Here is an 18,014-nt window from a genome sequence, read left to right as displayed (position 1 = left end):
ATTCTATACTGTCTCAACTTTTTCCCAGAGATGGTTTGCGACATCCGCTGCGTAAAAAACTTGCTGGATAAGTTGGCGGTTCATTCCGCTGTGGCGAGCTGGGATTAATAAAGGGACTAAGCCGACAAGAAAATGAATGAATGAGTGAATGAATGTCCCAACTTTTTTGATTTGAGGTTGTAGTAAATATACAGAATATGTGATACACCTTGTATTGTACTACAATCTCAAATACTTCAGTGGTGTCTCAATCTGGAGTCAGATGTTTCCTGGTTTCTATTTAATAATAACAGAATAAAATGCACAACACAGTCATGATTAATTTCAAAGTTGATGCCTTATTAATGACAAATAATTATGCGCAAATGATTAAATGAACCAAATTTATAGGCATAGACAAATATTTATTGAACTCGTCGGGAAACATGGCCAAAATCCTTTATCAGAACATATTTTTTGAGGAAGACTGATTGGGTGAAACATTAAAAAGTCCAATTAAATGCCATTATTTGTTACAAAAATAAATACGCTTATCAATATTTTAAAGCACAAAAACATGTCTGCCACGTACCACTATCAAATTAGCCACACAGTTTTCTTATCATCATTACTTTTTATCTTTTCTTATTTCTTAAAATGTGTATAAAATTGCATATATTTTAAATGATATATAACCAATTAAAAATATATTAATCTCTCTAATCCAGTAAGCCCTAATTTAGTGTCTTAGCTTTATCTGTGTACTGTTGGTAAATTAAATTTTAATGGAAAATTGGAAACTGGAAGTTGAAACCACTGTAACATTTTGCAAGCACATTTTCAAGGGCAAATATTATAGCAATAATCTGTCAATTCCAGAAAGACATTTATGTATGTGTGGGCCTAAAATTATGGCATAGCAGGTTCAGTTAGATCTCATGTATACAACTTTTGGTCAAATTTCTCAGTCTTTTGTGTCTTCACTTCTTCATCATGCATTTGAACTTTGTAAGATACAGAATCTAGTTGTTGAATTGAAGCACTGGGATGTTTTTTGCAGCAATAGTCTCGAATGGCTCTGAAAACAGCAGTTCCTGGTACAGCCAAACTAGGAACCCCAGCCAGCAGAAATATTATTACGTAGATCCATGTTGGATATGGCTTCTTCTCTAGAGTTGGGAAATTTTCCTGTAAATAAGAACAAAGTTCTTTAATTACTTCAAAGTAGATGCATGTTACAGTTTTTTATAATAAGAATCAGGTTAAGGTCCCCCTATTATGCTTTTTAAGATATTACCTATCATAAAAATACAGCTGTTTGTGAAAAAAAAAACAGCAAAATTTTAAAGAATAAACTGCACTGAAAAAAATATTAATTGGATTTACAAACATATATTTTTTTAAGATAAGTGGTTCTAAACAATTTATATAGGCTGAAATTATATGAACAAATCAAGTTGAACATTTCTAAATTTGTTTATTTAAATTCAGCCCATATAAAATGTTTGCAACCACTTATCTTAAACAATTTCATAAATCCTATGAATACTTTTTTTCAGTGTGTACACCAAGTCAAGTTACTTTTTCTAAATTTAAAGAACAATATCTAAACTTTGTAAAGTAAATTATCAGTAATTTATGCTGGTTTCAGTTCACTAAATATTTCAGTCTGTTAAGTTACTACATACACTCAAAAAACTGACTATTACTTAAAACTCAAAATTGTAAAAAAAAAAAAAAAAAAATTGTAAAAAAAAAAAAATGTATAAGTTAACTTTATACTCAACACAAATCTATTGTTAATGTTCAAGTCCAGTCGAAATTAAAGGCAACCAAGTTGGATTTGACTCAGGTCTAATTTTATTCAGTTTATTTTGAATTATTAAAAATGTTTTTATTAATTAATGTTTTTTTTAATTATTAATGTTTTTATTACTATTTCTGCCAGGTTGAGCTTTTAAGCAATTTAGATTGATTACAAATTTAGATTTGTGTAATTGAGATGTCAAGAAGAAAAATATATATACATATATTTTTTTTTGGTCAACCAAATATCCTGTTTTTCCACTAAGCCTATTACAAGAAAATCCATGTTACTTGTTATTCCAAGGCATGAAACTGACATCATCGCTTCTGTTCGTATCACAGAGTGTGCAAGTATGACAATGACTGTGTTTTCTGACAGATGCTTTCTGCAGTCAACAAATCAAAACAGAATTGTCCATCTGACTAATTATAACAGAACTGGACACCAGAAAGAAATAGTTAAGAGAACTGGATCCAAAAATTAACCCATTGAGAAACTAAGAAAAAATATTTTAATGATTTTTATTTTAATCTTGGATTTATGTAAACATAATGTAGGGGGCGACCAAAACAAATTACTGTACACTGTAAAAAAACCTGTAAATTAGCACCTTGAACTTTTAACCTTGAAAAATGACTTTTATTCACATTTTAATAGTTTACCATGATATATTGGTGTTGTATTTTACAGTACAAAAACCTCATAATAAACAGCCAGTACATTTTCTGTTTTTAAAACTTATTTCTGTACATATGATTTATTCTAAATTTTATTATTTAAAACTACTAATTTGTCAATAAAAGTCACGTTGTTAAACTGCAGAGTTGAATTGTCAACATCCAAAGTCAACAGAGATCGAGGTCCCATAATGCAACTCACAACCGTAAATAAATGGAAAACACTTGTGAATCACAAAATATGAAACCTGTTAATTAACAGATTTTTTACAGTCTAGGAACAGTTAATAAAAATAATAGGATAACTATGTACTACTAATAATTCGAAATCAATCAATTCAAATCACCGATTCAGGATCCCAAGCGCTGTAAAAGATTTCCTTGGTGACTGTGGTGGAAAAGTAAAAAACGAAGATGGCCAACATGATGAGAGGGCTTATGAATCTCCATGTGGCTTGCCAGAAGATGTTAGGTTTGTGTCCTATCATGAATATCAGGTCTTCATTGAACCTGTTCAAAAACAGGAGATAACATCATATATTGCTGATTCAAGAGCTTTATCTAAACCATAAACACATAAAATCATTGTTTAGTCACTGTAAAAACATCCATGAGTTGCTGATATGTGAATATGTTCATCTACATTATCTTCTACATTAATAATTAGTTCCCAGTTTCTTGATTATGGAGTCTTGTAGGATAAAATCAGTTGGCCTCCAACTTACCTGTCAATGCCATAAACGTATACAACTCCAATCATCTCGGAGAAAGCAATAATGAGGAGAGGAATAGAGCCAGCAAAGCTGTCAAATAGGGCCAGCCAGTAGTTTCCTGAGCCCTGGACAAATATCAGCCCAACCAGACAGCACACCAAGCACGTCACACCTGCCATAAATAATAGAGTCAGAAATGTAAAGCATTTCTAAAAAAAATCACAGTTAAGTCTTTCACAAAATGTTTTTTTACTCTTTAAAGAGTTAAACATGGGTTATTATGAACGAGGAATGCCCATACCTGAATCAGCTAGCTCTTACTAGTCAAACAGTACCAGAACAGCGTTTGTCTATCCCACTCACTGCATATTTCATTTGTTTCTCTGTTTGTGTCAGCTTGAAGGGAGCATATTTCATTAAAATTGAAGTTTAGTGTGTGCTATATAAATTTACTACATGGCTGTCTGGAATACATGATTCTGATTGATCAGTCATGGAATTCCTAAGTATTTTATTCTGAAATAACAGCCACCGAATAACACAGACTCATCCAGCTACTTTAAATCACCTTGACCATCAGTAAATACATTCAAATACATCAACTTACATCCACATTCATAGGTATCTACTTTTCTGTCATGCTGTGGTTTTTCACTGTTTTTGACAGTTTGGTGGTATTTTGTGGATAAATATTATGTAGGTTAGAACACGCTTTTTCCAGGCAGTTTAGTTTTTTGTCAGCTTTGCGTTTTTGGCTGTTTGACATCATCTTGTGACTGAAAATGCACAAGTTAGTGTACTCCATCAGCTGTCTTCATTTCTGTCAGTTTTGTGTTTAATTAAATATTTAATAAGCAATTACGGCTCAGAACAATGTTTTGTGTCTGTGTTGGGGAATAAGTGCAAGGACCAAGATAGGGAAAGACTGTACTAGAAGTTTAAAGGCAGGTGTACAGAGGAAAGTTGGAGCTAAGTCTGCAGGACACTACCCCTCAAGGACTGAGTTTGGGAACCACTGTTCAAAGCCATAGGTAAAAGGAATGCTAATAAAACTGCTCCACACTGCTCAGAATTTATCAATGAATACTGAGTATGTATATACTGTAATAATGTTTCAAACTAACCCTAATGATTTGTTGTGATCAGTTCAAGATAGCACTACAAAACAAATAATCCAATCATCAAACATTTAATTCAAGAATTCAAGCTCAATTTAACTTCAATTCAAGAATTAAAGAAGACTCCACTTTTTAAAAAGACACATTGTTGTTGTCAAAACAGCTGAGTTTTACCATTTCTTAAAGAGCCCATATTATGGGTTTTTGAAAATTCCCCTCCATGTAGTGTGTAACACAGCTCTAAGTGAAGTGAAGTATCCAGCTAAGGCTTAAATCTGTTAGTGTACAGTGTTTAAAACTGTTGATTCATCTATAAAAGAGTCGACTCATAGTGCTTCAAACGAGTCGCCTTGATCACGATTCATTAGGTGTTTCGCCATGACGTACGAACGAAACCAAGTTATTCACGTGCACGCGCAAACCCGGGAGATTTCAAACCTGAGGCCCCGCCCTCTGACGCAGAAACCCAGACACACACATACGCACACCCACAAACACACACACACAAACATGCCGGTTGATTGAAGTCACACTGCAGATGGATATATTGAGTCTCTACCCAAAGATGAAACCTCAGCATTATAACCAAGCAGTTGGAAACTTCTGGAAGCTACATGCTACAAAAAATACTTCATCTGAGTTTGTTAAAGGAAGGATCAGTAAAGAGTTTCTTCCATTTCTCAAGTGTAAGTACGTGCGGTTAAAGTTGTTGCCTCGTTAACTCTAGCTTGCAAATGTATTTAGTTGTGATTTGTTACTTGTAACCGCGTGTACTGTATCAGGTTAACTGGATATATTATCTTATCGCGTGCAAAGTCACGTTAAAAACGCGACGCGTGCTGTTTGTTTATGGAGCTCCGTGCTAGAGTTCTGCTCCCGCGATTTATTCTGAAATTTATTCCCGCGCCGCAGAAATCTGGCGCGGGGACAGCCGCGGGAATAAATTTCCGAATAAATCGCGGGAGCGGTCGGTAACGGGTTTAATTTGGGACGGGAGCGGGCTGTCTAGCAATATCACGGATATTGCTATGTGAATTAGAAAGAGAGAGTCTGCTTGGTATGAGAGAGCGTATGAGAGAGAGCGAGAGAGAGAGAGAGAGAGAGAGCGAACGAACGAACGAGCTTTGTGCTGTGTTTGTGTTTATACAGACAGCTTGGCTGTCTGGACTGTATACTGGGTGATTTTTGGTTGTGTTCTCCGCTCTAGCGGGATCGGGCGCGGCGGGCAGAAAACGGAGCGGGTTCTCAGGCTAAAACCTGGCGGGTGCGGGCGGAAGCGGGAGCGTTGTCATCCGGAGGTGTGTGTGTGTTTTTGGGTGTGTGTGGTATGGCGAGTACACGACTGTCTCCTTCGTTCGGTTATCCGTAGCACTATCCACTCGCCATAGTGTGGCAGCTAAAATCCACGCATACACTATCGAGCGTGTATGAACTGTGATTACTTTTTAAATTGCTGATTAGCTATTGGCCATTTCCCTCTCTGACTGAAGGCAGTCGACCAATCGCGACAGACTGTCATCGGTCCAATCAGCGCAGATTAGCTCCGCGCTAAGGAGGGGTTTGGGAACAAATGAATCACTGGACGATTCATACAGGAGTCGCTGGGATAATTAGGTAAAAATAAATGCAGATTATAAGACCATGAAAGTGTTTTTTGACCTTGCATGCATATTAGACTGTTGTTGGAGACTCTTACAACCAAGATATGACCCTATTTCATGTATAATATGGGCTCTTTAATCCATTCAGCCGATCTCTGCCTGGTGGGTGCACTTTTAGCTTAGCTTAACATAGATCACTGAATCAGATAAGAATATTAGCATCTTGCTCAAAAATAGTATTCAAAATAATCAAAAGTATGATAATTCTGCAGTTACATTGTGTAGTAAGACATTTCTAGGCCAATATGGCCAATTTAATTCCAGCTTAATAACCTAGGTTCAGCATTGGTTTATTACCTGAAATAATTTCCTTAGGCCAGCTTTTGGGGAAGACCCCTAGGTCCTGCAGGGGAACCAGAACACCCTCAATGTTGCCAAACATGGAGGACAAGCCAAGGCAGAAGAGCATAATGAAGAACAGGACGGACCAGAGTGGAGACAGTGGCATCTTGGTGATTGCCTCAGTGAACACAATAAAGGCAAGACCCGTTCCTTCTACACCCTGTGAAAGTGTCCAAATTTACAGCTTTATTTACATTTAACATATAACTATACAAATACAGAAATGATGTTTGTTTAGTTATTGAATTTTTTATACTATCTAAACTCATGTGAGATTAAGAAGACCCCATGTGTTCATTTCTAAACTAATGGTTTTATTCTAACCTATTATTCTGTCACGCTTTTTTAAAGGTACAATTATTGTTATTAATACACTTCTAACTATTATTTTTGCATCAAACACCCAACTTGCTGCTGATTAATAGTTCTAAATGTGGTTAGGATATAGGTAGAATTAGGCATAAAGAATAATAATCAGTGTATATGCTTTCTAATTACAAATAAACAGCCAATATCTAAATGAGCAGGCAATATCTAAAGGGGCAGGCTACCAGTTAGTAATGAGAATTGATACACAATGCAAGTTTAATTAGTATAATTTTGGTTTAAGTTATAAAAACTAGATTTTCTGATGGCATAGTGTTTTGGTAACTTAAAACCCTTGTTTATTACGCATTAAAATGCACAAGTAGTTATTAACTCATAACTCTAGTAATATTTGTTTGTTCTGAAAGAACTAAATCATTTAATGATTCCTGCAATACAAATAAAATCTTATTATAAGATTTATTTATTTATTTATTTATTTATTTATTTATTTATTTATGTCCAGATTAAATTTTTTTCATTTAAAATTAAAAATTTAGTTCAGTCTTGGCATTTCTTTTTATTGGGAAAGGTAACTTGTATTATAGTCTATAAAATGTGCTTCCCACAGTATCATGATGTGCATCTTTGGTACACTGTAAAACCCAAAACGTTAAGGTAACTCAAACCATTAGAGGAAACTGATTGCAACAAACCATTTAAGTTCAAAAACTAATCTTAATGAGTACTGTAAACTTAATCCATTTGCGTAAACAAAGCAATTTGAGCACAAATAAAAAGCTAATAACTGAAGAGAACTCAAACCAACTTGAGTATTGTAAACCCAGTAAGTTAGGGCAACTCAAACCATTTGAGGAAACCGATTGCAACAAACCATTTGAGTTTAAAAAAAGTCATCTATATGAGTACTGTGAACTTACTCCATTTAAGTTGAAGTTATAAGGTATTTTATTAACTTACTGCCTTCAACACTGAGTTGAAAACTCTTTTCAAATGAGTTGACTGTTGGGTTTTACAGTGTATTACCGGTACTTGAAAGAAAAATGTGATATCTCCCAGTCCTATACTGTACCTCACTGAGGAAGTTGTTCAGATCACAGGTCTTAAGGCTAAGGCTGCTGATTATGTCAGGGCTTGTAGAATTAAGGCTCTGAAAAACATCTTGATAGTTGCTTTGATTGATGAACCCCTCTGGCAGGTCAAATGTGTTCAGAAGAGTCAAGATGTTCCTGCAGAACAAAAGTAGGATAATTTCTTTAATGACTGAATGAATAAATCAAGTTTAATACTTTAAGAATGATTCATGTGTTACATATCATTTAATGACAACATTTAACAATTTTTGGTAATTTATAAATATAAGTAAATATAAATTGGTGCTATTCTTCATACAGTATCTGCTACCTTTAAAAAAGTTCCCATGTGTTAGCTTTTAACATTTTAGAACATAAATTAATGCATTAACTATTATTAATGAACATGCTTTTATTTTCAATTTTGTTTATGTACATTTACTCTGATTCATTTAATGTCAATACACCTTTCGGTCTCACTTTATATTTAGTAATCTGCTCATATATTGAATGACACAACACTTATGGTGTTATTGAGTTGAGATACATCAAGATTAGGAACTAGTTTGGTGGTATGGGTAGGTTTATGGGTGGCTTATGGTGTAAGGGATAGGCCAACAGTGTAGTTTTGAAATACAAATTTAATTGTGTGCAAATTATTAAAAATATATAAGTAAAATGTAAAATGTGTATGTACACAATACTTGCATTGTACCAAATGGTTAAAATCAAGGATGCCCAAACCTTTTTGTATAAAGGGCCAAAAGCCAAATATCATTGGAGCCATGGGCCGAATAATACCAAGCTATACATAACATTAAAGTTGCCATGGGTAATTTCCTAATTTATTTAATAAGACCTAAAAGTAAATAGAAAACATTACTTTAAATCATGTTAACCAATGCATTATGCAACAGGCTTGGCAGATTAACATTTAAATGGTAACTTATTGCAATAAAAACATAATCACACAGTGGAGTTCAATGATCAATACACTAGTCAAGCAGAATCTGTCTTGATTTGTCCTCTATCAGTCTGGGACAGAATGTACATTTAAACTAAATCTGATTAATTTACCCCATTTAATCGAAACATTTATTTCAGTTAGCATTTAACAACAAATCAAACAAACAAAAGATTACATTAGTTTTGAAATGACAATCTCTAAAATATGCCCCCTCTTCTTAGATGGGATGGCGGTCAAAGTTTATTATGGGCCAACTTTGGCTTGTGGACACTAGTTTGGGCATTCCTGATTTAAATAAGGCCACTAATTATGAAGTATTTATAAATATTTATAAAAAAAATTGTAATGTTGGAGCAAAAGCTAAGCTTAGCAAAGATAATTAATGGTTTAGAAATACTGCATCTTTCATTTTTAGTTAATGTAGTTAACTCTTGAAACTTTATTGCATCCATAACATAAAGTAACCCAACATTTACAAATGAATCAAAAGTGTTGTTCATAGATTGTACACACCATCTATGCGATAACTCTGGTGGTGACATTTAAAAACTTGGAGCTGAGAGATACTGAATTAATCCTTTGATAAGATGCCCCTTCATGGTAACAACAACTGAGTCACTCAAGTCGTCACACTTATCTGTGTGGAATGTCATGAACCACAATTTTCTACCAAAACAGAAGGTCAAATGATGTGTTGTGACACAGCTAAATACTTACCCATTCATACAGTCATCAAATCTCTCTGTGGCTCTGAAACCAATTATGCTGTAAATGACAGTGGCCGCATAGATGGAAGTGAACGCATTAATGACAGAGATGATTACTGCATCTTGCTCACAGTTATTGCTGTTGGGAAGAGAGAGAATACATATTTGACTGAAGAATTTGTACTGGGTTTCTGCTGTTCTTGAAAACTGATTGTAAGAATGAATCTCACACAAAAACTCTGCAAGCGAAAGAAAAATGTTACTAGCCCATATGCCTAATACTATGCTCAAGAAGTGATTTTCTCTTATATCTGAAATGTATATCACATTGATCTAAAAACTACGTTCCTCCCACAGGGCATACTAGTCTTTTTTTCTCTTTTATTCACAATTATTTTGTTTCTCGTCAAAAGTTACTAGCCAAAAAAAATAAAAATAAAAATGCTGATAAATCTTTGTTATTACTATTAAATATTGGATTTATTGTGTTTTCTTATCATTTCTTTTGTATGCCTCACTTATCTGAAGTTTTTTTTATGCAAACTTATGATAGTAGTTAAGCAGTACTTAAGTAGCTCAAAAATACATTTACAGTTCATTTATGCATTTGGCAGATACACTCACCGGCCAATTTATTAGGTACATCTTACTAGCACCCCCATTTGCCTTCAGAGCTATGCCTTAATTCTCAATAGCATAGATTCACCAATGTACTGGAAATATTCCTCAAGCATTTTGATCCATATTGACATGATAGTATCATGCAGTTGATGCAGATTTGTCGGCTGCACATCCATGGTGCATTCAGAGGTGCTCTTCTGCATACCTTGATTGTAACGAGTGGTTGATTGAGTTACTGGTGCCTTTCTATCAGCTCAATCAGTCTGGCCGCTCTCCTCTGACCTGTTGCTCATTGGATATTTTCTCTTTTTTGGACCATTCTCTGTAAACCCTAGAGATGGCTGTGCATGGAAATTCCAGTAGATCGACAGTTTCTGAAATACTCAGACATGACCGTCTGGCACCAACAACCATGCCACGTTCAGAGTCACTAAAATCACCTTCCTTCTCCATTCTGATCCTCGGTTTAAAATGCAGCAGATCGTCTTGACCTAAATGCATTGAGTTGCCACCATTTGATTGGCTGATTAGAAGTTTGCATTAACAAGTGTTTAGACAGGTGTACCTAATAAAGTGACCAATGAGTGTAATTTGTAGGCAACTTACAACGTCTTGAAAATATGTTTTGAAAATTAAAAACTCTGCTAGCAGAAATAAGATAGATTGCATTCTACGAAATCCTTGTGTGTGAGAGTGGGAGAAAAGATAATTCCAAGTAATAAATTTTAAATTTGGTTTGCCTCAGGAATTTGTTTTGGGACCTTGCCTATTCAGCTAAAAAAGATAATTTAACATCGATCTACGTGCATATGCAAAAAGTAAAGAGCAATCACTATTTAAAAATATGTACACAAATAGTTTATCTGTTGCTTTTTCAATGCAAAGATGGCATATGGAAATAATTTTAAAAATGGTCAAATTTTTCTTATTAAGATCTAATTTGATTTAGATCTATTAGATCTGCTCTGAGAAGAGATTTCATAGTCATACTTAGCCTTTAGCCAGTTTATTCTATTAAAATTAATGTAATGCACTGTATAGTAATCTATGCAATTGACTACCATAAATATTGGTACTGCAATCAGCTAATTTGTTTTGGTTGATATCGGTATTGGTATTGGCCAAAAAATCCTACAAGTTCACCTCTATAGTAGAAACATACAAAAATATTTGGAAAGTGAACTTACTGCACAGAGTTATAGCTGGAAAAAGAGATGAGACCTCCAAAAGCTAGAGAAAATGAATAAAACACTTGTGCACCAGCATCCAGCCATGTGCTAGGGTTTGCCAGCTCGTTTATCTGCACACAAACACACAGTTTTACATTTTATGTTAAAACTGAAGATGTTAAACACCGTGAAATTGTTTTAACTTTGAAACTCACATCTGGAGTAAAGAGGAATTTAATTCCATCAACGGATCCTTTCAGAGTGAGTCCTCTAATCAGGAAGATCGTAAGAACCAAATACGGTAACGTAGACGTCACATATACCGCCTTTGAGGAGAGAAGAGGAAAAACATTGTGTTTAAGTACATGTGAATACCATATCTAAGACAATCTGATGACAAATACTTTGGGTACGGTACAGCGAGTTCAAACTTTATGTTTTGTGGCTCTTGAATGATAGATAAACTCTTTGGACGTTCTGGAATTCTAAATCCTTTTATTACAACAGTTGAAACAAACCGTCTGCTTAATTGTTCACAAGAGTTGTAAAACTGTAAAGCTGTTCTATTCTGTGCTTTTTACAAGCAAGTGTCCTTAAGATACATCGCTGTGATCTTTATTCTTTATTTCAACATTCACTCATAGCATTCTCGTGGAATGCTCAAGAATAACTTTTTGACAAATGTATTGATTACAATTTTTAAAGGGTAAAACGTGAGCACTAAAGGTGATTCTATAGATTAACATAATTTTTGTTTACAATTGAAGTCAAAAATGTTACCCTAATGTTACATTTTATTCTTTTTAAAATATTTCCCAAGTGCTGTTTAATGTAAAGATTTTTTTTAGCACATTTTAAACAACATTATTTTGCAAGATACTATTATTGAAGCTAAAGGTGACATTTAAAGGCTTAATTTATTAACATAACTACACTAGTTTGGTTAATGTGGCAAGTCACTTGACAACAGTGGTTTGTTCTGTAGCCAGTTAAATATATGTTTAATTTTTGAAAGAGCTTATAATACTGACCTTAAATTAAAAACAGTGTTTATTCCAGCCAAACTAAAGGAATTAAGACTTTCTTTAGAAGAAAAAAAGGGAAGATCACACTTCATTTTGATGGTGCGCTTGTTGAATTAGGTTACATTGCATTTACATGCCAACTAATTCTCATTAGATTATAAGTAGACTGTTAGGTTGGGGTTGTGGTTGGGGTGGTGTAAGTTGACATGCACTTGCAAAGTTTCTTAGAGTCAATTAAATGTCTGTTGACGGAGCAGTATCAACAGATATTAAGCAGACAGTCTACTAATACTCAAATGAACCATCAAAACAAATTGTTACCAAAGGGAATACTGTAAAATATCCTTGCTCTGTTCAACAGCATTTGGGAAAATAATAAAAAAAATTATAGGAGCGCTAATAATTTTGCCTTGAACTTTATAAACACTGTAAAAAAAAAAAACATCTGTTAATTAACAGAATCTATATTTCATGATTCACAGGTTTTTTTCTATTTATTTATGGTCATCAATTGCATTATGAGACTTCTATCTCTGCTTTGTTGAGTTTTGATGTTGTAAATTTAACTTTGCTTTTAAGAAAGTAAAATTTTTTTGACATTTAAGTAGTTTGAACAACATATTGCATAAGAAATAATATATAGGGAAGTACATTTGTAAAATAAGAGGAACATACATGCTGTTTATTACTAGTAATTTACAACACCAACCCAGGCAATCATTTCAAACTTTTTAAACTTCTCAACATCAAAAGTTGTTGGAGGAAAGATCCGGATAACATAATGTAATACAAAAGCATAAAAATAAATGAAGAAAAAACTAAAAATAAATCCCAATATATGTAAAACTGTTACAAACAGATATTTCTTTACAGTTTAGCACTTACATGAACCATATAAAAATATAGAATAAAAAAGATCTAAATTTAAAAGACAAATAATCATTATTTAAAACTGTAAACTATCATAATTAATATAAACGAGTTGTTTTGTAGAGACTGAAAAAGAGATTTTACATATTAGTATGATTTTTGTAGGTAATGAAGCGGATTCACAATAAATTCGCTAAACTGCTTGTTAGTCAAACCTCTTCTAATAATTACATTGATGTTGCATTTAATTTAATTATTTCTTGTAGAATTAATTAATTTATTTATTTATTGGATTATGGCAGGGGCATTCTCTGTGTAAAACAAATTGCAGAGTAATTATTGGTTCATTCCACTGTGCTGATGCTGGATAAAGCTGGGAACAAGCTGAAGTATTGTGAGTAATATAATATTAACTTTGTTGATAATATACAGTACATATTTATCTATTATTATTAGGCATAGGCCGATTTTGATGGTATGATAACCTTGGATAAAAATATCAGTTTTACAGTATCACGCTATTGCGATTACTGCTGTAAAATATAATCTTTTTAAATGTCTGGGTAAAAAATAAAAACGTTTTTACCCTTTAAACAGTACATATATGTTATTTTGAGAAAAAAAATAAATATTTTGGAGCAGTAAGCATGTCAGGGTAAACATTTGAACTGTCTTCATTTGTTTTAAAAACACAGATTCCTTTACAATTTAGAATAGCATCTTTTAGAATAGCAAAAACCTTTTTCATACCTCAGGAACAGTATAGCAGAACATTTTGGTGGTTAAACCTTGACTTTTTCAAACAGCTGTATAGCTTGGAAATGGTTATCGTCCCATGCCTAATTATGATCATAATATTAATTATAAACGCATCCTTAAAAAGGTAGTTCTCGCACAAAGTAAAATTCTGTTAATTTACTCACCCTTGAATTGTTACAAACCAGTTTGAGTTTTTGTATTAAACACAAAAGATATTTTGCAGAATGTTTAGAAAACATTAATTACTGACATCCATAGAAAAAACAAGGACTTTGGTAGTCAGTGGTTACGTTTCCAATATTCTCTGTGCTTGACAGAACAAAAAACTCAAACATGTTTGAAACAAGTACAGGGTGAACAGATGATGACAGACAGAATTTCCTTTTTGATGAACTGTTCCTTTATGCATGTTAAACTTTTTTTTTTATTATTACTGTGAACTGAGACTCGCTTAATTAATTAAAAACTGATTCAGATTCTGAAATATTCCTGTCCTATCGCCTCCTTTATTTAAGCAGCTTTACCTTCCCAGTGGTTTCTATTCCACGGATGCAGCAGACATACAGCACTGCCCATGCAGAGATCAAACAGAGGACCATCCACACCTGCAGACCACCCGTATCATCTATAGCCGCTGAAGTGTTCAGAGTCTCACGATACCAGAAATAATCCACTGGTGAGCTCTTCCCACACTCTGGAATCGGTCCTGACCATTAACAATAACATTGAAGATGAAACAAACCTTGAGTAAACCCAAAATATCATAGAAATAGACATAGAAATGAAATCAAAATAATAATAAAATCCTCCTCCTCAGCATGCTCATATTATACCTGTTCTGTTTTCATTGATGGGGCACTGGCTCCAGGGCAAAGGATCCTGGAAGGAGTTGAAGAAATACCACATAACCCAGGCTATGATGGTGTTGTAGTACAGACTGACCAGAAAAGACACACACATAGATGCAATGCCTGTGAAACACAACACATGCTTAGCTTCTACACAGAATGGAATCTGATGAACAAAGTAATATGTAATGCTGCACAAATCTCCATGTGAAGATCAAAACGAAAGAATTAGACATTTGAAAAAGAATGATGAAAACTGATGAAAATTTGACACTTTCAGATCTTCCCAGTTATTGGGTGCATCTCAGTCAGCTCCCTATGTTGCCCTCAGTCCCTCAGTCTGCTGCCATCTCAGGCATCTCCAGGGGTTGTCGATCAATATGTCCTGTTCATAATTTTGCCGACTTGTTTAGGACTTTTGGCCCTATCATACACCCGGCACAGTGTTTGGTGCAACGTGTTGCTATTTTCAGACCAACACAACTCTGCACCACGTTTTAAATAGTAAATCAGATGGTTACATGAGAATAATAGTACAACATTACTACTGGTATTGATGCACAACAACAGAACTGAGATTTTACAGAATTTTTTTCATATATTGCATTTAACATTGACATTTTTAACAACTTATCATTGTCACGATTCATGCTTCAGTCATTCTGTTAGGGAAACATGGTGAGATTCATTGCTGCCTAGTTTCATGCAGCGCATCTTGAAACTTTTTAGGAATTGCATGTTTTAGTGGATTGGAAGAATATTGTGATTGAGACAGCCCTTAAAGTACAAACGAAATTTAAATCATTAAGAAAAAAAGGTTTCCTCTTGTAATCTAAAATTAAAATTAGAAAACAAACTTCCTGTTTGTTTTCAGTTAAATTCTCGGATTATGTGACTTATTAAGTGTGGTTAAGTCACTCTCAGTCAAACAGTAATGTAATGTAATGTGTATTTATATATGAAATGGTGAGGAGGTGTCTGTTAGGTGTTGTAATAACTCTTCTAAAACCCCTTTGCCAATCTTCAGTAGAAAAAAAAAGCCACACCCGTTTTCTTATTTAATATTCCATTTCTCTAGGAACTGCATCACAATACAAAACAAAAATGGTTGCAGTTTTTGGTCCATGTGGGCTTTAAAGTTGATAGGATTCTTTAGGGGATTAATGAAAAAGTCTGTAAGTTTCTTTGGTTCTTTGGCTCAGTGGTAATGCAAATCAATACACTTTTTAAACCGTCAAAAACACCTCAGTACACAGTGAGCTCTCTTGGTCCATGTAAACCAGAAATTTTTGAGACTTTTTTTTCAGTATGTTTATGTAATTCCAACTGAAATAAAGTATTGAGTAGGGGTGGGGGTTTCTTTTGGGCATTATTCATTCATAGAAAACTAACAGTAAAAGAGAGTATCAATATACAGTTGCCTTGGAAGTTACCTGAACGTTGATGTCAACGGACAAACCACCACTCCAAATGCAAAAGCAAAAATCTGACTTTAATTAAAGATTAATAAAATAAATAAATATATATACATATAAAGGGTCTTGATGCAAAAACCTCTAAGTGCCGTCTAAAATTTAAATTTAAATTTCATTGCCTTTAATATGAAATAACTAAACATAAATATAGGAGGCTGAGAAAAATGCTGGTGACGCAGTGGTGCAGTAGGTAGTGCTGTCGCCTCACAGCAAGAAGGTCACTAGTTCAAGCCTTGGCTAGGTCAGTTAGCGTTTCTGTGTGGAATTTGCATGTTCTCCCTGCGTTTGTGCGGGTTTCCTCTGGTTTCCCCCACAGTCCAAAGACATGCGATACAGGTGAATTGGGTAGGCTAAATTGTCCGTAGTGTATGAGTGTATGAGTGTGTGTGTGGATGTTTCCCAGACATGGGTTGCGGCTGGAAGGGTATCTGCTGTGTAAATGTGCTGAATAAGTTGGCGTTTCATTCTGCTGCGGTGACCCTGGTTTAATAAAGGGACTAAGCCGAAAATGAATAAATGATAAAAATGCCAATTTTTAGAGGAAAATTTCAGACAGCACTTGAACTCTTCATGTACAGTATATATGTTTGTTTTTTTCCAGTGGATTTCCTGCACTGATAAATTATTCGTTTTAAGAATAACAATGTGAGCTAGCAAAATAAAAATTGTAAATTTTGATTTGACACTGACTGTTAACTGCTGCTTATTCCAACCCTCTCTGAGGTTGGATCACAATTTGCAAACCTGCACAGCACACACACAATGCACAACCAATCTACTGCTGACTCACATCTGTATAATGTACTTTAATGAGTTTTTAAGTTCTTTCCACATTATAATGATAAAATATGACATTGGATACAGCAACATGTAAAGCAACATCCTCTAAATCAGCAGTGCCCAAACTTTATGTATAAATATCATTGAGAGCCATTTAAAATGATAACTTATTGCAATAAAACATAAACAATCAAATTTATTACACAGTGGAGTTCAATGATAACACTAGTCAAGCAGAATCTGCCTTTTGCCTTGATTTGTCTTTTAACCATCGGGTGACAGTATGTACATTTATACTAAATCTGAATAACTTACAACATTTAATTGAAACATTTAATTTTAGTTAGCTTTTAACAATAAAGCAAACAAACAAAAGATTACATGAGATTTGAAATGACAATCTCTGAACCATGCCCATCATTCTTCTCTTCTTATTTGGGATGGCGGGTCAAATCAATGGTTACTATGGGCCAACTTTGGCCTGTTGGCACTAGTGTTGTCATCCCTGCACTAAATGCATTTTTGTTACAAGTAACCAGCTTCATATTTCCCACGGTTGCAATATATATATAGGGAACTATTTATTATAATGTTCAAAATTTCTCTCACCAACTCCAAGCATATATGGGTTAATAGTCCTCCAGACACCCACACTGCCTTTCCTCAGTCGCTGCCCGATGGCAAACTCCAGATGGAGAAGAGGGATTCCCTCAAAAACCAGCAGGATCAGGAAAGGAATCATAAAGGCACCTGAAAGAAAATACCTTTTTATCCAAATGCATCACACTCTGAAATACAGTCTGATTTTCTGTGTTTTTGTTTTTTTATTTTTACAGTATAGCATAAGAAGAATGAGAAGAATTCTGTCTATCTATCTACAGTATCTATCTATCTATCTATCTATCTATCTATCTATCTATCTATCTATCTATCTATCTATCTATCTATCTATCTATCTATCTATCTATCTATCTATCTATCTATCTATCTATCTATCTATCTATCTATCTATCTATCTATCTATCTATCTATCTATCTATCTATCTACCTACCTACCTACCTACCTATCTACCTACCTACCTATCTATCTATCTAT

At 34.1% G+C, this 18,014-nt stretch overlaps 1 protein-coding gene across 5 annotated transcripts in view; it reads right to left on the bottom strand.

Moving 5' to 3' along the window:
• Positions 1-366: 366 nt before the first annotated feature.
• The window catches only part of slc6a19b (solute carrier family 6 member 19b), a 38,411-nt gene continuing 20,763 nt past the window's right edge, over positions 367-18,014 (bottom strand). For 4 of the 5 annotated variants that reach the window (XM_073924629.1, XM_073924631.1, XM_073924632.1 and 1 more), the window contains 11 exons: positions 17,528-17,668; positions 14,649-14,786; positions 14,340-14,521; positions 11,377-11,487; positions 11,180-11,292; positions 9,382-9,510; positions 7,697-7,853; positions 6,253-6,457; positions 3,189-3,348; positions 2,811-2,973; positions 370-1,167 (listed from right to left, as the gene is read on the bottom strand). In XM_073924629.1, the coding sequence (XP_073780730.1) occupies positions 916-1,167; positions 2,811-2,973; positions 3,189-3,348; positions 6,253-6,457; positions 7,697-7,853; positions 9,382-9,510; positions 11,180-11,292; positions 11,377-11,487; positions 14,340-14,521; positions 14,649-14,786; positions 17,528-17,668 (1,751 nt within the window). In that variant the 3' untranslated portion in view covers positions 370-915. 5 annotated transcript variants of the gene reach the window in all.

Source organism: Danio rerio, chromosome 16 (genome assembly GCF_049306965.1).
Source record: "Danio rerio strain Tuebingen ecotype United States chromosome 16, GRCz12tu, whole genome shotgun sequence".
Classification (NCBI taxonomy): Eukaryota; Metazoa; Chordata; class Actinopteri; order Cypriniformes; family Danionidae; genus Danio; species Danio rerio.
This window is presented reverse-complemented; position numbering and strand designations above follow the sequence as displayed.